Source organism: Rhagoletis pomonella, unplaced genomic scaffold, assembly GCF_013731165.1.
Source record: "Rhagoletis pomonella isolate Grant_MI unplaced genomic scaffold, Rhpom_1.0 Rhpom_scaffold_00001, whole genome shotgun sequence".
Lineage (NCBI taxonomy): Eukaryota > Metazoa > Arthropoda > Insecta > Diptera > Tephritidae > Rhagoletis > Rhagoletis pomonella.
Window position 1 is genome coordinate 1,063,214 of NW_023458555.1, and position 20,846 is coordinate 1,084,059.

At 40.0% G+C, this 20,846-nt stretch overlaps 1 protein-coding gene across 2 annotated transcripts in view; it reads left to right on the forward strand.

The window, feature by feature from the left end:
• The window catches only part of LOC118735645 (steroid receptor seven-up, isoforms B/C), a 63,654-nt gene that overhangs the window by 23,181 nt on the left and 19,627 nt on the right, over positions 1-20,846 (forward strand). For both annotated transcript variants that reach the window (XM_036465523.1, XM_036465513.1), the window contains exon 2: positions 8,704-8,853. In XM_036465523.1, coding sequence (XP_036321416.1) covers positions 8,704-8,853 — 150 coding nt within the window. The remainder of the gene's footprint in view (positions 1-8,703; positions 8,854-20,846) is intronic.

The window sequence follows — 20,846 nt, forward strand, 5'->3', positions numbered from 1 at the left end:
AAAAAACCAACTCCTGCGCCACCTATAGGCAAACTTTTTTGTAGAGTTATCTCTTTTCATGTAAGTACTATGTATATATTCCAAACATAGATATATTTAATCCAAACATGGATGCGGGGTTTCAAATTATCCCGATCACCGCGTCACCTACTTGCTAAATTTTTGTAAAGTTATTTCCTTCCATGTAGGTGAAATACGATTCAAATATGAACCAAATCGGACTGTAAATGCGAAGTTTTCGAATATATCGAGTCCTGCGCCACCTAGCGAATTAATTCCTCTTTCATATTGCATTGTCATCGGGTTCTAAGCTAGTTTTGAAATTTCAGGTCTATAGCTCATCGGCAAGTTGCTTAAAAATTTGTGCAAGATATTACCCGACTAAACATACTTATGTACATACATACATAGATACCTTCAAAGCAAGTTAAATCAAAGCTTGTAGAAAGACTAACAATTGCCTGCAACCCTATTGAATACTGTGAAAGTGATTGAGTTATCGAACCAAGTCTCCTAGTTAAATCCTTCGGTGGGACTAACTAATTTTATATGGCTGATTGATATAGGCGGCTCAGCAAATAAGAAAATATACATACATAAATCATTTATAATCTGATTCTTTTAGGAATATGAGGCCAAACTAAAATATACAGATATTTGTAAACATAAAAGGGATTTTTTTTTGGGAATCATAGATTGTGCCATCTACCAAAATTTGCCGAATAAAGAAACGAAAATTGCCGAACTAAAAACTCTAACAATTTCTCAGCTTTATGGCTACTTGCATATCTGTTGATTGCTTTATGCTCATAATTGCTGCAGTTTGTCGAGACGGCTTCATCATTTTATGCCGTGCTTTGTTGTTGCTTATCTTCTTCTCGCCTTATGACAATCTTATGTAGCTGCCGTCTTTGGCTTTTTATTGAACCGATTTTGTTTATTGTTGTGAGTATTTTATTATTGTCAACAAAGCACGACCACTAACAAAAACGGCAGCCAGCTCCTCTCAACAATTACCAAAAGTAGGTGAATCTGTCTGACTGGGTGACTGACTGGCCGCCTTCCACAAGCAAGCGGTGCGGTGCGGAACAGCAGCCGTTGCAGACTCCAAATGAGGCATCATCTGCAGCACTCCGAAAAATTGGAGCTGCCAGCAACAATCGGTGCCATTAAATTTTAATTGTACGAAATTTTAATTGTCACTTCGTTGCTTTGCCAATTGAGTGCAGCAGAGGCACACTTGTCAATTTACGATAATTTGTTGCTGTCTGTACTCTTAACTGCTTTCATAAAAGCTGATATTTGCGCGTTTTGTATTTAAGTAACTTTTTTACAGCAATCTTCACTGTTGTTGTTGTTGTTGTTGTTGGTGTTGTGCTCGTTTGTAGCTATTATAACTGCTGTTCATGCCTTTTTTCGTATTTGATTTTATTGTATTTGTTATTGGTGTTACTGGGGTGCGCTGCTAATCATAAATAAATGTTTTCTTGGCGCGTTGGACGCCTCGGCTCGCCTGCCTTCGGTGCGCTTCGCCACGGCCGCGCACTCTGCCGTGCTCTGTTGTTGTCGTTATTGTTGTTGTGGCAGCGCGCGTAATTTCATGCTTTAATTTGTGCGGCGAAGCATTGCAGGCGTTGTTGCATGCGCGCATGCGCGTGCTAAAATATCTGCACTTTCATTAGCGGATCACGGAACGCGGCCCATGGGCCACAAGTACACGTTGCCCGCCGAATGCCCCCTCGAAGCCCCCGCAGGCGCCGCGTGCCGTTGCCAAGCCAAGCTCAAAGCAAAGCAGCGCGCCGTTGTGGCATACTCGTGCCGCCCAGGGCCATTACACGCGGTTCTCATGTGCATGGCATGTGTGTGTGTGTGAGTGCATGTGCAAGTAATCTTCCAGTATCTAAGCTTCATTAATGGAGCTTGTTATAAAAATTCTTCGAAATAAATGCACACAAACGCACGCATGGCGCACTCGTATTTGCACAGCTAGTAAATTTAGTTTGAGGAAGTTCAATTAGTTGTTGCGGCAGAACCTTACGTGTTAATTGCTGGCGCGCGGTACGGCGAAAAGAACGCAGCGCACTGCGGAAGAGTTACTCATGGGTTACCGACACTTTTGAGTATTTCCGCAATGCTATTTAACTGTTAAACAAAAAGTGTATCGTAAAGTGCTTTTTGCAATTAAAAATAATTGTTATTTCAAAACTGACTTTATTTAATTAATAATGAAACCAAAAGGCGGTCAAAAATTGTCAAAAAAAAAAAAGAATTTGGCGCGAATTTTCAAGCAGCCGTGATGCCGCTAATAGAAATGAGCAAAACTCAGATGAATGCGCCGTGGAGTTTTTTGAAGAAGGAAAGCAAGCAAAGCAAAAGCCAAAAGTTATTTGCTTCCACCATTATTTGGCTACTCAGCAACGCTGCTGCATCGCCGACGTTCTGCGGGCTTCATCCAAAGTGACCCAGCCTTATCAGCGGCTGATGATCAGCAGCGCCGCTCTTTCGCTTGCAAGCATTTTCAACAGCTTTAGTCCACGCCACTGATCTTTTTATGTTGCTGCTGTTGAGATGTTGCTTTGTCTGTCGGCGCGCGACAGCTTAAATAAACAAATTATAAGGAAATCGCAGCCGATCGTTGTCAGCAATGTCCGGCGTCCTTTCTCGACCTGTTGTGGCTTGTAAAGCTTTCGTAGTTAATATCGCAATGCCCTTCACATTTGGACAAGTTTATTTGTCGCTCTGAGTGATTTTGACAGTTTTATGGCCTCTGCGCGCCATGCTCCGACACACGGTTGGTGGTGGTGATGCAACATGCAACATATGTATGTACCTCTGTGGCCATTGTCAGCAGCAACTCGGTGGAAATAACACTTTAACACTTTCCTGTTAACTGCCCGGGTGGTTGACATTAATTGTGGCCAAAATTATCTGCCGATGTGCTCATTCGTGGAAGCAAGCTGTAGCGTTAACAATAAAGCGAGTAGACAACATTAAGTGCAACAATGCAACAAACAAGTATCTAATTCTCCCACTATGTACGTCTGGAATTATGTCAACAGCAGTAAAACGCTGAAAACGCTTTCCAAGCTTTATCCGTTTAAACATTTACAGTTTTAAAGCGAAACGGCCAGTGAATTACTCTAAACTTGAAACTTCCACAATCGCACTTGCCCCTTGCCTGCGCTCCATTGCCGCTTCAAACCATGTTAATGGGCAACTTTATGTACACGTTTCTTGGCTTAACGCCTCCCATAAAATTACCTTTAATGGGATTCAATTAACCAAATGTATCTCACAGATACATTTCAGTCCGGGTACTCGGTTAGCTGACTGACTAGTCGCATCGCTCAGCCAGCCAGCCACAACCACTCGCTGCGAGCCATCGTTGACTGGCGCATAGAATTTGCGCGCGTTTATGTTTTTGTGTTTCAATGTTGTTGTTGTCCGATTGAATGTTTCGTGTTGCGCCTGCGCATCAATGTTGCAACATGGCTACACGAATTTACTGTTAAGTGCAGCAACAAACAAAGCGCATTTAGTACGTCGCGAATTGGCGTCTATTGCCACTCAAGTAGTTGAATAGGTATGTTGATGTTGATGCCTGGCGGTCGCCTGCCATTTCGGGTGGCTCTTCATCCTCCTCCGCCCTCGACTGGGCAACTGGTTAAGTGTGCTTAATTTTGTGTCGCCGCGCGTATCTAAACATGTGTATCATGCGGACCTCGGGCGACACCGACGACAACTGACGGTAATGGGCAGGAGCAGCAACAGCAATGCAATTTTCGCTTTTTCTCAAAAGGATTTCATCTAAAAGCACGTTTTCGTTTGCTGTTACCGTGTCTGCGATAAAAACGAAGCACAGAAAAGGGCCGGCGATGTGGTTAGCAAGAATGTAGTCTAGTAAAGAACGGTAACAAAAGCAATGTTGATGTTGAGCTGCAGGGCTGACGAGCTGTTTGTCTACCGATCAAACCGGCCGATTGAGTAGACCTGATGACAGGCGGAATAAAGTCGAATTGAGTAGAAAGTGTGAAGGGAAAATCTCGGGCGTGCAGGGAACTCAGTTTTAAATGGGCCAGCCAACGCCAATAGAAATACATAGGAAGACCAGCCTATTCTGCATTCGATTTTTATTGAAAATTATTACTCAACCAGCGACTCGCACACTCATGCGAACATGCCAAGCACCAAGCCGCACCAACACTCAAAGCACATTTTCTCACCATATTTCAAACAATAGTAAATGCTCATAAAATTCCTTTTAAGCTGTAAAATCATCATCAAAATACTAGTGCCCTGTCTCCCACCCTCGGCTTACCTGCTGCCATCAGCAACAACAGTTCGGCTCTTTGTTTTGTGGCAACGCTTTTGTGTCTGTGGCATGTTGCAAGCATCGCCTATTTTACAACAAGCAAACATAAGTATGTACATATGTACCGCTCGAGTGAGTGTGGAGATATGTGTGTTGGTTGTGGCATCAGCTGTTCGAGTTAACTAACTACGTTCGGCTTTCAATAAAGCGCTGGCCCCATATTGCACCACAGCCGACCAAGTGTGAGGGTGTGCGCCGTAGCCAGGCATTTGATGCACACGTACAAACAATAAACGATCCATACGATCGCGCAGCAACGATATTGTTCAAGTCACGACTTTTTTCCAAGCCGCAGTTTCGTTGCGCCTTTTTACTTCCTTGCCATAGCAAATACACCTCAGCCAAGCACCCTGGACGTCAGGCTGTTTTGTGTTTTTGTTTTTATCTTCTCGTTTCATTTTTCTTGCTCTGCTGCACTTTTGCGCAATATCGCACTGATACGTGCAGCGCTCACTGCCCATATGCGCCCGTATCTCAGCAGCATCTGGAGCTTTGCGCACTCACGCCGCATGCGGTGCTAGCCAGGCCTATTGATGAAGATACCCAGCCGCAGATGAAGATACAGCGCAAAAGAGATCTGCCCTCCGAATAGGCTGAAGGAAGAGGCTGAAGGACGCGCAGGCGAGCTTTGATTTGTGTTGCAGTATGTAATTTTGCTGGCATTAAGCAGCAGATGTGCGGACTAGTTTCTGGATTTCGGCGACTCATTTTCGCACTATAAATCAGCAGATCAATGGAAGACAGCCAAATCCGGTGATGATCTTCATACGACGCTTATCGTAGGTGACGCGTGAGAATTGTGAGCGCAGTTACAACTCAATGCATTGAAACCTTTGTTGCAATGCTCCAAGTACGCAGCTTCCAATAACTTGGACTGGTTTTGGTAGCCCACATCGCCGAGGTCATGCCTGGTTGCCGAGAAACTTCGATCGATATGTTTACCATAGATTTTTACCAGCTCGCACACCCACATTTTCCCAGTTATGTATGTAAATAAATATACGCCCGCATTTTGATGTGTACATGTGTTTGCACTGCCGTGCTCGCTGCCGCTCTGCCTCCGCCATGCCGGGTTGGGGGGTATCAATAACCGCAAAAGGGTGGACCCACGAAATATGTAATGGAAAAACAATTTCGAGCGCGCCGTCCGTTTATTGAACGGCAGACATGGAAAAGGCTAAAACATGATTTAGCGTTTTTATCGCAGCCTGGCTTGGCATTGCAGCAATTGTTTCTGTTTACATTGTTATTGTTGTGGCTGATATTGCTGTTTCACTGTTATTGCATTTTGAGGGCTGCAACGGCGATTTGTTTATGGACGCGCTTATAAAATGCTGCCGCTTACAACCATATTTGTATTGTATTGTATTTGGCGTTGCTGCAGTGTTGTTGTTGTTGTCGTTGTTGCTGATGCGTTGCACAGTTTGTTCCCTCTTACGGTTGAACGCATCGTTCGCTGTGTTTTGTAGTGTGTGCGCGTGTTGCGTTTCTTTTAGCCGAGTTTAAGCTGGTCAACTGGTCGGTCGGCTGTGATTTTTCATTTCGACGCTATCCAGTTCGACGTGTGTTGGTGTTGTTCTATGGCTGCTGTTGCAGCAACTCCACAACTTTTTTATATTTCCAATTTTTTTTTTCGATTTCTCCTCGCTTTGTTTTGATTCACCGTTTCTCGTCATCCAACTTCTTCGCCTTCTTGTTGGTGGTGTTGTTGTGCGCGCACGCGCATTCGCTTGCTCACTTTGCTATTGGGGCGTGGGGGTTTTTTCCTCATATTTTTGGCAATGCACTGAGCCCTTACTATTGTGGAGTTGTTTGCCAGCTCGCCAGTTGCCACACTCTCCCATGCACACCCAACAGTCACTTACTAAAACTGGTTGCCGGCCAATGCTGCCGTTGCTTCTTGGCGCATCTCGCCCACCAGCGCCAGCACGTTCGCCTCTTTGGCCTGGGAATTTTCTGGCGTGCTTGGCATAAATAGAACATTTCAAGTGTTTTTATTGTTGTTTTTAAGTCGTTTGCCGTTTTAACCGAAGGATGCTGCAAGTACACGGGCGATTTGCCGCCTCGCTTGGCGCACTTAATGTAGTCATATTACGCTTTCGACCAGGCCAGGCCAAGCGTCTACCTGCAAACAATATCAATTGCGGTCCTATTATGCAATTTCTATGAATTATTTGCAGATTGAATGTTGGCTGGCTCATGCATGTATGTATGTATGTGTGGATGCTTTCTCACCCAGCAGATAAACTGCCGAGCCGGTAAGTTAATTTTCGTTTTGTCGACGATGGGTTTTTCGACACATTTTTCTTATCAGGAAAAGACTCGGAAACCGATTTCAATTCTATTCAAAATTAACATGTCGAAATTTTGAAAATAATCACAACTCAAAATTTTTCAAAATCGATTTGTGTGTGGGACTTAGGGTGCGAACTGATCCGGCTGTAGCTGAGCGTTCAAAGGTTTTTGGTATTTTTATTCTATTCGGTAAGTTTCAGAAGATCTCAGTTTCAGTTATCATCTCAGGTAACATATTAATAATACATACATACGATATGTATTACTGAAATAATTGTTGTTTATTTATTTATTTCAATAATGGTACTGATCTAGCTCAACAACCCGGAGGTTTCACATTCAAGTGTTAGATGTTAGGATTAAATGGTTAAACTTATTATTTTGTTGTTGTTGCTGTCCTACCGCTGGGTTAAGCCATATGGATAGGGTTATTAGTCTCGAGTCGTGGAGTGACTCTTCGCATGCTGGGCACTGGTTGATCGCATCTGTATCTAACCTGCTTAGTTAAGAATTTAGCCTCCTCCAGTAAGCAGTATTTTTTATGTTTCCCAACTCTGAACAAGCATCTGCGAAGTGCAGAATAAAATCGAATTCTAAGAATGAAATTAATCTGAAAAACAACGTAAAGCACATATCTAAATACTTAGCACTTTCTTTCCCTTTCTGCCCAGTGCGCAGACGTGTCCGAAAAACTTCTAGAAATTGAATCAGTAAATGAATTGATCATCCGGATTTTAGCCGCAATTCTGTCCATTTTTCGAACAGGCTTAGGGTTATTTTGCTGACTGGGAGGCGAGTCACAGAGGTTGCGCCTAGTTGCATACAGAGTGAATGCATATTGAAGCATTTTATAAAAGCTCGATATTGAGCTCCGTTTTTAAACGAAAAATATTCGTTTTCTTAGTATTATTTCAAAGATCTGCCGACGTTTTTAAGAATCGAGTACTTACAACATTCGGTATCGATGCTGCCCGTACACTAGAATTAAATAATTGATATCGCATTTTGACTCGCTCACAGCGCTCTGTGCTAACCCTTAGGGAATTGAGAAGTCATCTAACTTAGTTTCTCAAGTCTATGCGCTGGGTTCCTAAGTTAAATAAAACTATAAATTCAAGAAAATTGGAGTACATATACACTTTGAAAAGAACTGTTTTTGTTGGCCTAAACAATTGAGTTGTTGCGTCTTGAGTTACATACTCGCTGATGGAAGGCAAACACCAAAGGTGGGAGCGGGCAGCTCGTTGTATTTGAAAAGTGTTTGATTACACGCTGCACTGATTGCAGTGCATTTCTTGGATTTTGCGCAAAGCTTTGCTCATTTGCCACGCTGGCTTATGGCTAATGGCTGCCAGGAAACCACAAAAGCGCTCAGGCACACGCACACACGTACACACACACAAAAATGGAAGCGCGTATGCACACATAATGCTCGTCATTTTTTCCTTTACATTTGCTTAATCGTCTTTCGTTTTCTCAACTTTACTTTGCCCACAACGTCTAAATCCTTGAGTGACTCTCAACAAAATGGCTGGTGGAAAGGAAGGACGATTTGTGTCTCATTTTTCAAGGCGTTTTTCTGCAGTTTTGTTCGATTTTTGTTGCAATGCCCCTTAAGCGGCTAGGAGCGAAAATTGTAGAGCTTCCACTAAATGCAATTCACATGCACATTTAGGGCTTAAAAGGCAGACGGAGGACTTCTCTGCAATACTCTTTCGCGCGGTCCGTAAATCCGTTGTGTACGTGCATGTGTGTGTGTGTGTGTGTGTGTGTGTATATGTAGTGAGAGTAAGCCGCTTGTGCCGTCTGACACAGGTGAACTCAATGGCTGATTTTTGCCCTCTCTTGCACTTCTTTTCGGGCTTTGCTTTTGCAATCAGATATTTTTGGGACTAAGCCAATAAAAAAACAGAGTAAAATTTGATTTTGGATGTTTTGTTTTCTCCGCTAGCCTTGCTTTCAGCGAGCATTTTGAATATTGATTTTTGCTGGATTTTTGTGGGCTTTCCTCTAATTTTTCTACATATTTCTTTCAGGCTGCAAATCGTTCTTCAAGCGCTCGGTGCGGCGCAACCTAACTTACTCATGTCGGGGGAGCAGGAATTGCCCGATCGATCAACATCATCGCAACCAATGCCAATATTGCCGTTTAAGAAAGTGCCTGAAAATGGGAATGCGACGAGAAGGTAAGCGAGAATAATTTTTACCTTTCTTTAGTTTTATTATACATACCTACATACATATTTACATGTGGAATATATGTATGTATGTATGTATGCGCAATATTTGTTGATTGTTGTGAATAATTGAAAATTATTGTGTGCAGAATTTGAAATTTCTATATACACATACAAACGTACAAAGCTTCCGCTCAATTATTAAATAAGAATGACAAAGCAGCAACAAATCAACAACATTCTGTTGAAAAGGGTCAATTAAAAGTCAAATATAGAGGCTGAGGCTGAGTGAGCGCCCAAATGACTGAATGACTAAATGAAATCGAAGCGAATTTAGCTACAAATGTTCGTGCCAAATGAGTGCTCGATAGGAAAAAAAGCTCTCGTTAGAAATAAGAGTGTCTGTGCGGAATCAGAGAAGAGGAGATCAAAAACACATCGCACCGAAACGGAAGTGTGCGCTCCTCAGAATAATAAAATAAACAAAGCAATTAAAAATAAAATAAATTTTATTCGAAGCTCGAGAACCTTTGCAATGTCGAGGCATTTGTGCACCGTCGGCGGCTACATTCTATGCGGTTCAGTGGTGACACTAGCCACTCGCAAATGACCGACAGACAGGGTTTCGTTGGGTATTCAATAGGTGACAAGCACTACACTGCCACAGCCGCATGTAGCCGAGCCAACAGGTCTGATCTTCAAAGAACCTAAGCTAATTATAGATGGCGAAAAATACTTAGCAGAAGCCATTAACGTCTAACGATAAGTTTAGCCGAAATACTTTGCACGCCAGCATGCGGCTATACATACATACATACATACATATGCACATATATGTACATGCGCAAAAATATGTACCAAAGCAAATATTAACGTTAACTATTTTCTGCGCGAATTCACTTTAAAAAACTTGCAAGGACTTTCAATAGGCGCATAAAGGATAAAAGGATGCGCGTTTGGGGAAGCGTAAGCGCCTAAGCCGCTTATGCAAAACAATTACGTACATATGTATCTGTGCCAAAAGTGGCAAAGTTCTATGGTGAGAAGCATTGCCTTTTCTGCTTTCTGCTGTGCCAAGTGGTAGCTCTTTACTGCAAGAAAATGTTGCCGGTTGCATTGCTCCGTAAAAGAGAATTTACAAGTAATATAACTTTTCTAAATTTTTTCGATTTTAGTTATGAGTGCGCACATATCACACATTTGCTGCAAGAGTGTCATAATCCAAAAAAATAAAAAAATCGCGAAAAACGGCTTTGAAGATTTGAATTTACCTGTTTTTTGTTATTTTTGGACTTATAACAATTATATTCAACAATTTTTTTGGACTTGAGGCCGTTTTTAATGAAAATGTTTGTGGAAAAAAAACAACAATTTACGTTTTGGTAGAAGTTTTGAATTTACATACATACATATAGCTATTGGTAATCGGTGCAAATATGCAATTTTTACACATTTTCTGCATACTTAAGTAAATTTTTAATTTTTTGGGTTATGCCACTCTTACCTACAGCAAAGGTGCGCTATGTATTTATTCTACGCTTTTTGCTCTTCTCCACCACCTTTTCATTAGCCGCCAAATTTCCAATTCCTGTTTATGAAGAAATACCATTCCAGTCATCTTTTCTACTGTTCGACACAGGCCCTTTGGATACAGAACAAGGCCCCCTCCCCCCCCCCCTTCTAATCAAAGAATAGTAAATCCTAGTTGAACTGCATGTAGGCATTTTAAATATTTTCAAAGCAACACTTTTTTCTATATTTTAATTTTGTTGAGGAATTTTGTTAAGAAATATGCGAACTGCATGATTTCAGAAAAGCCGCCTTTACTCCACAACTTCGACGAGAACAAGGTAATCTCGAAAAAAGAAACTTTTTGTTCTGTATTCCGAAAATTCGCATAAAAACGAATGTTTTTGCTCTTTGGGCAGCCGCTGCTTTGCGCTTTAGCAATTTGGGCCAGCAATGCGCACAAGAATTCAGTTATAATAAAGAGTTTAATTGATACAGTGCTTTTAACTATCGATAAATCCACTCAAAAACCAATGAAATTTGTAACAAAATGTGCATTTAGCCAAGTTGTTAAATTCAATTCGAGAATCATTACATCAAATGCACAGCGAGGCTCAACTAAATACATAGATACCACCTGGCCGAAAATTACAACAAAAAGCAGACAATCGCTTGCGACCACTTCATCTCGCGCTTAGTTTTTGCTCAAATGTAACAAATTAATCGCACTAACTTGCGCAAAAACTCCGGCATGCCGTTATGTACATATGTATGTTAAGTAAAGTATGTATGTAATTTTTAATCTGCGATTGTGCATAAAAAACGCATACATATGTAGATATGTACATGCAATTACGAGATATTTCTGTAATGTCCATAAAAAAATTGCAACATTTCAATGAAGCTGCACATAGCCGATTCACGCAGAGTAGTGCTAATTCGGAGCTTTTATGTACATACATAAGTATATCTATGTACATATGTATGTATGTGTCTATGATCATGTTTAGTATGAACAATTGTATCTATGTATGTATGTAGCTACTTGATGGTTCTAGCTTCTGTCACGCTTCCGTTTGAATTGCAGCGCATTTTTTGGCGTGCAGCTGTTGTAGAGAAGAAACATAAAATACTACGATCTGCGGGTGTCGTAATTAACCATCATAAAAGTGGAGAGACACTAGTGTACCCATCCGGCACCAGAAACCCCGTAAGAAAGGTGGTACAGTTAGCTTCTTTCGGAAACACCTATTCCGATCAGTCGATCTTAGTATATATGTTTTTTTTGCGATTAGGAAGCATCGAACTAAACCTCCTAACGTCCAAGTACCGATCACCCCAGCACAACCGTCAAGTATTTCGCCGGGAGGCGGTTTGAGTAATAGGCTCGCACGTTCGTTCCAGTCGGCTGTACTGAGTTCCAGGCTACACCTACATATTTAGTAGGGTCTTCCACGTCTTATTTAAAGAGAAATGCTGGAATTACATTGAGCAGGCTTACCGAAGAAACGCGTTTCAAGTCGTTTACGTATGTTCCAGGTTCCAGTCCGCGCCTATGCTTTGGTTGGTTGAGGTTACGCCTTCAGCAGTACCGCTCCTTTATCCTTGTCCGATAGTTGCAAATAATTATTGATAGTGAATATTTTATAACTTAAAAACGAGCTGAAAAGCTAGCAAAAAATTCACGTTAAATATCTGCTGCTGATTTTTACTCCCTTAGAATTTTTTTTTATTTTTCTTTATTCCGCTCCTTATGCTCGTTGTAACCTTATTCGTGGTATTGCATTTAGCGAATACGCGGTTTTGCACGCCAAGCGACCTTATTTACCCTAATTCCGATGTTTATATAACATTCTAATAGATAATTCAAAGCAGTGTAGTTCTGTTGCTATTGAAATCAGGCGATCTCAGTCACGAGGTACACTCTAAAAAAAATTTTGTAGATTTCCTACCTAAAAGGTAGGTTACTGATTTCCTACCTTATTATTCGCAAATTTACATGCTCGAGTTTTCAACGAATAGTTTGTTTAAATTTCGGACTTTTTAGAGCGTAATATAGCTGCTGTGGTGTGCGTAAATTTACTACGAAAGTGTGTACAAGTTACAAAATACACATCTGTTGTCTGATTTCCACCGTAGAATTGTGCAAAGCCGCTAACAAAAAGGATTTTGACACACGAAAATGTGTAAACGAGAAAAATACATATCCATCGTGTAAATTTACCAAAATTTTTTAAAATAAACAAAAATATACTCAATTTAAAGTCGCATTTTTAAACAGATTTTTTAGAGTGTATTTTTGGGAAACCACTGAATCTTTATTCTCTTGTAATACAAGGATTAAAGAAATCGAAAAAAAACGAGACCCAGCATTATCAACAAATGCTGACCTGTGGAATTTTTTTTTCGGCCAAGCTTCACAGCAACAACAGCTGCTTCTTGTCAATCAACTGCCAACTGTAGCCGGAGCTGCCACCTGTTGTTACCTGCTGTCGCAATCGTTGTCAACTGACAGCGGGAATTGCAAAATCAATTATGAAATAAATACATCAATTTGCGTGCAAGTGTGACGGAGTTCAATGTTTGTGCAAAAACTTGAGAAACGAACAAACTGGAATTCCTAAATTCCATGCCGATTCATAATTAATACGGCAATGCGTTTGTCCCATAGGCTTAGTGCTGTTTAATTTCTACTTAAAACGCGAAACAATTAATTTTCGTTAGATTAGCTGCTTAGTTTTGACGCGGAATTCAGCCGTCAGCTGTCACTCCGATGCCTACATTGTTTGACAATTGTGTTGTCACATTTGACAGCCAAGCAACTTACTCTGCCGTAGACGGTAAAAATTCATAGATAGATACATATGTGCTACAACTGTAAATATTGCACACATTAATGTGTAAATATTTAGGTATCTGCATTGCCATTGGCATTCATACGAGCCGCTCAACGTGCTTTTAATACATACGAGTAATTGTTTGCCATTAAAAGTCAACGTGGTGCCTTATTATGACTTTTTTGTTTTCAAAATTCCCATTTTCGCCTCGACAGCGCTGTGCTAATATTAACAATTTTCTTTTGCATGTATTAGTTATTAATTTTCGTTTGCTTCCTAAACACAAAACATCAACGTGAACGAGTTAAGTGCGAGCAGCAATTTGGCTCTAAACTCGCTGACTATGGCGACGTCACCATGGCTTAGTGAATTTGTCTAATCGACCAGCATCGAAAGCAGTCAGTTTTGCTTTGGCAGTGGCCCACAGTAATTAGCCAGCTGTCATTGTCTATCGCAGCTTTTGTCAATCAAATACACTGGGAAAAGGAATAAAGACAATATCGGACAAATGCGGACATGGGGAAAATGCGTAAGCGAACAATTTTAAAGTTAAATGAAAAACCTGTGGTGGCAAAAGCTCAGCAAGTCCTCGAAGTCAAGCTCAAGTTCGCATACTAAATATGTTTATGATTCAAAAAACAATACAACGGACTGCGATTGGCTACAGCTAGCTGGCCAATAAATCTAGGCATAAATCCAATGGAGAAGGATATTCATTCATACGTATGTATACAACTTGCGGCTTTTGGTCTCGACGGAAAGTAATTTGCTGATACACGATTAAGGGCCGGTTACTCAATATCTGGTTAACACTAATTTCCGGTTGAACATTGTTATCGACATATTCGACTCCATTCATACATATAACAGGGAGTCGGTAACGTCGATAACGATGTATAACCAGAGATTAGCGTTAACCAGACATTGAGTAACCGGCCCTAAATCGGATTATTTCGAATCAAATAGAAAGTTTAACATCTCCCGGTTACCACAAGTTGCACATTTTCTCTAAGCTGGGATTTACCATAAACAATTCAGTTGGGTTTATTTTTCGCTCAGTGCCTGTTCGATCGTCGACAATTGGTGTCAAATTCAGAATTATTGCAATCGTTGGTTAACATTTACTCAAATATTTACAAGAGCTTTTAAAAATGTTGAATTAGCTGCAGCAAAATCGGTTGTAATTTGAAGCTAGTTGAAACGCTTAAAATACCTGTTCCAAAGGCAATAATTAATAGATGTGCCATTCCAAGCACATATGCAGATAAAAACATGCTTTAATATTTGTAGATTACGTACTTGCCACATAATATATGTATGTATGCTACGGTTGCCAGACGTACTGATTTTTTCAGCACAGTACCGATTTTTCAGCTCTCGTACTGATTTTATTCGTTTCATCAATCAGTAAGCTGATGTCCTGATTTTTCAAAATTTGTACTGACTTTTACTGAACTTGCAATTATGAGAATACGAATGTATCGGTGGCTGAGTGAAAGATCTATCCCTATACCTATCTCGGCAATCAGTTCGAAAACGCCTTGTCTCAGGAAATTTCTTAAAAACGCTATATTGCAGAAAACTTTTCATAAACGCCTTACTTCAGAACTTGATTGTAAAGCGCCCTATCTCAGAATTTGGTTGAAGAATGCCCCATCTCAGCTTATTTTCAATGCATTTTCGTTTGAGATAGGGCGTTTTTGAAACGAATTTTGAGATATGATGTTTTTCAATCAAACTCTGATGTAGGGCGTTCTTGAAAAGTTTTATGAGATATGGCGTTTTTGAACTGGCTGCCGAGATGGTAGTTATCTCGAAAGTAACTTTCAATTTGTCTACAACATACGATTATTTTTTCTCAATTTACTGACGTTGTAAAAGAGTTTTGCTTACAAGACATCGAGTTAGATACTCTGTGTAGCGAATTCTTAGCCTTTCGAAGTTTTTTTGCGCAGTTGAAACAAGTACATAGATAATTTATACCATGAGGACGTATGGAGAAGTCTTTAAATAGTGGTACGTTTCCGCAGTTTGAAAACACACGATTGAGAGAATACAAAGGTTGCGCCGATCTCGGACCGCTATTCCTCTCTTAACGAATTTGACAGAATCGTGGTTTGCATGACGTCACACTTGTGAAACTTGTTTACGTTTTCCTTGCAACATTTTTTCTTCTTCTTCCATTCTTGCTCACGTTTTGGCATTTCTCTCTCGCAGTTGCACCAGTGTGACGTCACACAAAAGTTATTCTCAAAAATCCTCTCTGATCGGCGCAATCTTGTATTCTATCATTCTTGTTGAAAACACATATAGAATTTAGTTCTTCTCAATACTAAACTGAGAGGATCTTAAGTATAACGCTTGCTTCCTGGCGCAAAGCGAGAAACTGACTTCTAATTAAAATTTCTGAAATTGAACTCCAAATTAAAAGTAGTTTTAAAATGTGTTGTAAAGAATTCTTTGGCTATTCAAATATGTCATGCATATTAAATATTAATAAACTATTAAAATTAATTACTTTAATTAAGTTTTTATGATATACTTTTTATTTATAGCCGTCATCGATTCGTCACTTCTCGCTCGCTATGTTTGAGTTCCGGTGGCTTAAAGAAGAATTTTGCATGTGAAAGCAACAACAAGGTTAGCTAGCACGGATAAACGATAGCGAGTTTGGTTGTACCTCATTGAGTTCGTTCGTTTCGCCACTCGCTAACTGTTGGCGAATCGATGACGGCTTATATATACAAATATTGTTAAAAAAAATTTTAAGTATTTTCTGTTACATAAGTATGTACATACATTCAAAATGTTGCTTTGAATAAAAGTCGACTGAAAAGTACTGACTTTTATAGCATGAAAAAGTCGAATGGCCTTTTCGTTTCTACAAAAAATGTGGCCTTCTCATTGCCCTCTTCTTAGCAGGTATTTGTGCGTAGAGGGCAAAGAGAAGGTAACATTTTTCGCTAGAAACGAAAACGCCATAAGGTACTGATTTAGCGCAAAAAAAAATCTGGCAACCCTAATGTATGCGCATATGTATTTAAACCAATTTGGGTTACAATCGATAGCAATTTGTTGGGTACCCAAGCGCGGCACTGAATGACAGGAATGTTAACTCAAACTGAGCAGCCGTGTGGCCAAGCAGCCAAGTCGCGGCGTTGTAATTAAGCCACAGTAATTGTTGTTAAAAATCATTTAAATATACACACATACACGCACACCTCCTTAGCTTCGTAGTTAAACATGCTATAAAAAATTTTGTACATTAAAAGCCAACTATTGATGCTATAGCATAGATGCGGTTAGGACATACGCAATAGTAGCTGAGCAAATATTATTTCCTACATGAGTGTACATGTGTATGTACATTAGACTGCATCACTCGCCATACAAAAAACAAATATAAAAAATCGGTACTGTTTTTCCGCTGTAATTATAAAATCTATTACATTTTAAGACCTACACCAAAATATTTCGGAAAAATATTAAAATTTACGTGAGGTGGACCGATTTGAAAATACCTCCAAAAATTTAGTTTTTTATGAATAAATCAGATGCCAAATCAGTTTAAGTTTAAAAAATTGCATAAAAATATAAAAAAAAAAAACATTTCAACGGAATCATAATGAGACTTTTGATGCCGTTTTTTTATATTTATCAAAGATTGGATTAAGAAAAAATTTTATAAGTCAGCCAAAACCTTACCGATTTGGACATGTAATGTATCATTGGAAAGGTGTTTTCACACCCTTTTTGCACATAGCTAAGTATGAAAAAGAAATGTAAGATAAACGAGTGTAATTCCAAGTTGAATTAAGATGTGTTGATATTTGAAAAGGGAAAAATAGGTACGTGAATGAGTTTTTTGCAAAGAAAAAGAAAGGGTGATGGTTATGGTTCCGTTGAAACATTTTTTGCATTTATTCAGATTTATTTATTTATTACATTTATGCAGATTTTTTAAGCTTAAGCCGTTTTGTCACCTGAGGGGTTTTTTTCAAAAAGTTCTTTAAGAAACTATTTTTATTCATAAGAAACTTAATTTTTGGAGGTATTCTAAAATCGTTCCAGCTCACGTAAATAATAATATTTTGCGAAATATATTCGTGGAAGTCTTCAAATACAATAAATTTTGTAATCCCGGCGAAAAAACCGAAATTATTTTGGTGATGCAGTCTAATGTACATAAATATGTATGCAAGCATTTGTAGTTGTGTGTGCGCTTTAAATGGCTAGCTGAGAAATATGACCACTTAAGTGGTCATATAAACCGCATTAATGACATATTACTGCCAAGTGCTTGGCTCGTTGTGCTTGCCATTCGCAATTTTCGCCTGCTTGCGGCGTAGTTGTTGCTGCTGTTGTTGTTGTTGTTGTTGCTTTTACAATACCTGTTAAGGTGTCATGTAAACTTTGTACCGGCGCGACCACGTTTTAGCACTGACATTCGAAATGGTCGAATGTCAAAAGTGTTTAAGAAAAGAGTTCAACACCTTTTCCACCACTCAGCTGTTTCTCATCAGAAAATCTGGTCGTTTTTTTTTCTTTATTTGAAATTTTGAGAAAATAGGTAGTTTAACGTGCATTAATTCATCATTACATTTCCATATGTATGTTTGTACGTACGTATGTATGTATGTATGTATGTATTTATGTTCGCATAAATGGACTAAAAAACTGGTTCAACACCGATTCGGTTGTCCTCTGGCCTTCGTATCGTTGGTGAAATATCGTGAGAACGTTTCCAACAAATTGAAATGACAACATTTTTCGGCATAAAACACCCTTTTATCAAAGCGTAAAAACAACTTATCAAAAGCTCAAAGCAAGAAATGTAGTTTTCTCTTAAAAAAAACTAGAAAAAAAAAATACGTAACAAATGGAAAGCAAGAGGGGAAAAACTGGACAGAGGGCAAGTTTTTGGCGACCCAATGTGAGAAACGGTCAACAAGTTTAAGGTTCAGCGCCAAAGTTGCTTCGGTGGTAGGTTAATATAATTAAATTGTTGTGTCAATTGTTGCAACGAAAGACGGGCGCACATATTTACACACATACACACACTTGCAGAATTTGCAGGTATGCGCAAAGAATCACAAGTACGGAGGAAAATGTACAACTACAAGATACAAAAAGGTACGCGTTGCAAGCAAAACTAGTTCGACACAACAAAAACAAAAAACAAAAAACAAAAAACAAAAAAAAAACACAAGTAATACACATAAAAACAACTTGTTGTGCCATCGTTTACATTTTACGTGGATTTTTGTCAAGAAATTTATTTAGCGGAAAATCCGTTCACATATTTTAAGTATTTTTGGCGACAACTCTTAGTAAATATTAGAAAGCTTCGAAGCATGTGTGTTTGTATGTATGTATGTAGCTTTGAAACGTTACGCCTTCTAAGCCTGAAAACATTTGTACAACCGCAACATATCAGATGCTGTAATTGGTGTTTGAAAGAAAACAAAAACAAAAAAAAAACACTTTGCGCACTTCAGCAACTCCAAATTAATTTATGTAATCAAACACTTCAACACGCTCTTTAATAACCAAAATGCCACTCGAAGTTCTCCCGTCGTCGTCATCGTTTGTATATCGCAGAAGTGCCCGAGTAGCTGCTACTTGACATCGCAATTTATGCTGCGGAGGAGGCCAGCAGCCAGCAACAAAGCAGGGAAGATGAAGCAATGACAAGGACTTGAACACGTGCCGAACGCGGCAAGAATTCGATAAGTATGAGTGTAGTTGGGCTAAAATTAAGCGGACGAGATAGTACGAATTAAAAAAAAAGAAAAGTGAACAATCACAAAAGCGGCCATAAAATAGCTGACTGAAAGCGTAGAGCGATCGGTGCGCTTGACGCTTATGCGGGTTTAAGAAATGCATAGCTTGTCGGTATGTATGAAATGTAGTATGGCTGCTGCTTAGCAACAACTTACCGACTGATATATTTTATGCAAAAATTTTCGTCACTGCAGTCTGTTCTTTACGCCAGGAAATTGGTCGCCGCCGCTTCTTTTAACTTCTTTATTTGCCAAACACATAAAATTTCCTTTTTGTTGTTTGCCTTTCCATTGATTCTTTCCGCTGCTTTTTCACATTTTGATCCCGGTAATCGTCGCTGTTGATCGCAATGAACTTATGGCAATAGTCAGTTAGTGAGCGACGGAGCAGCTGAGCCACTGAGCCACTCAGCTACTCAGCGCAGCGGGAAGAAGCCAGCGAGATCAGGAATCGAAACTTTTTTCACAGAACAGCTTGAGTTGTGCTGTGCGCAGCAGACGCTTTGGCGCGAGTTGTTTGTTTTTTTCTGCGCCTCGCTTTCGGATTCAAAAAAGAAAACAGCAGAGGACCAAGACCCAAAACACTTCACATAAGACCCCTTTCAGACACGTCAACTCTTGCTTTCGCGTCTGCTCGGTTTGTAGGCGAAATAGCAGACTTGAAAGCTAGACTTGACGTGTCTGAAAGGGGTCTAAGTAGATATTTGCATAAAAGCATAAACCGCACAGCATCAGCTTAAGCATGTATGTACATGCATTTATACATATATGTATACATACATACATACTCACTAGGCAACGTCGCAGCGACTTACAGCGTGAGGATCAAAAGATTGTGGTTCCGGTCACAAAGCGCGGCGACAATGGCGCACAAAGGCCAGAAAGGTGCCAAAAAGGCAACCGAATGCTACTTTCCCAGGCTCATTAATAACTTAATGTCCGGCCAGCTAATAGTGGACAGTTGCAGTGGTCAGCCGACCGATACGTATGCATATACATATGTATGTGTGTTTGTGTGCACGGTGAAACTAGTTTGCATGTCCAGTTGTCCGGTCGGCAGAAATCTACCTGAGACTGTCACTTGGCTCTGCCGCGGCGTAGAGGACAGACAACAGCTGTGGCGCACTCGCTCCCTTCTTCGCATACCAGAAAAACGCTGAAGAGCAAAAGCAAAAGGAACGTGAAGGAACGAAGAGTTTAAATCAAAACACAATTACGCAAATGCATTGTCCAAATAATTGCCGATCGAAATTTTTCACATTTTCGTCAGCGCGCAAACTATCGTCGCGAAGGAAGTGAGAGGCTTGGGTGAAGCGGGGTCGTAAAGGGCTATGCAGAGGGAATAAACGGCGAACTGACCAAAACAAAATCTGAATAAAGAACAAATAATTCACTTTGCTGCTTTCTTTCCTTGGAAACTATACGCAAATGTGTGTCTTCAAGCGATTTCGGTGCACAAAAACTGGTCAAACCCGCTTCGTCCACCCTTTGATGAACAGACATTTGCATAGACAATTTTTAATTGCCATAAATAAAAGGAACGGCTCATGAAGGGGCCGAAAGTGACCAGCGCGGCACTGACCACTGCTAAGCTAGAGCCGCATGTGCCGCCGCTGGATTCATCAAAAGTTTCAAGAAAAATTACTTAAATATCGGAAAGAGAGCAAAAAAATATGCAGATCAAGAAAATAATGCCGCGGCAGGAAATGAGTGACTGTTTCAACGAGTGGAAAGCGTCGCAGTTCGAACAAAAAATAAACTCAAAATTTGCGCTCACTCGTGAGTACGCGCGTACGATCGCGTGCAATATGGAAAAGTAAACATTGGCAAATCAATTACATAAATAAAATGTAAAATGCAAATAGTAAAACAG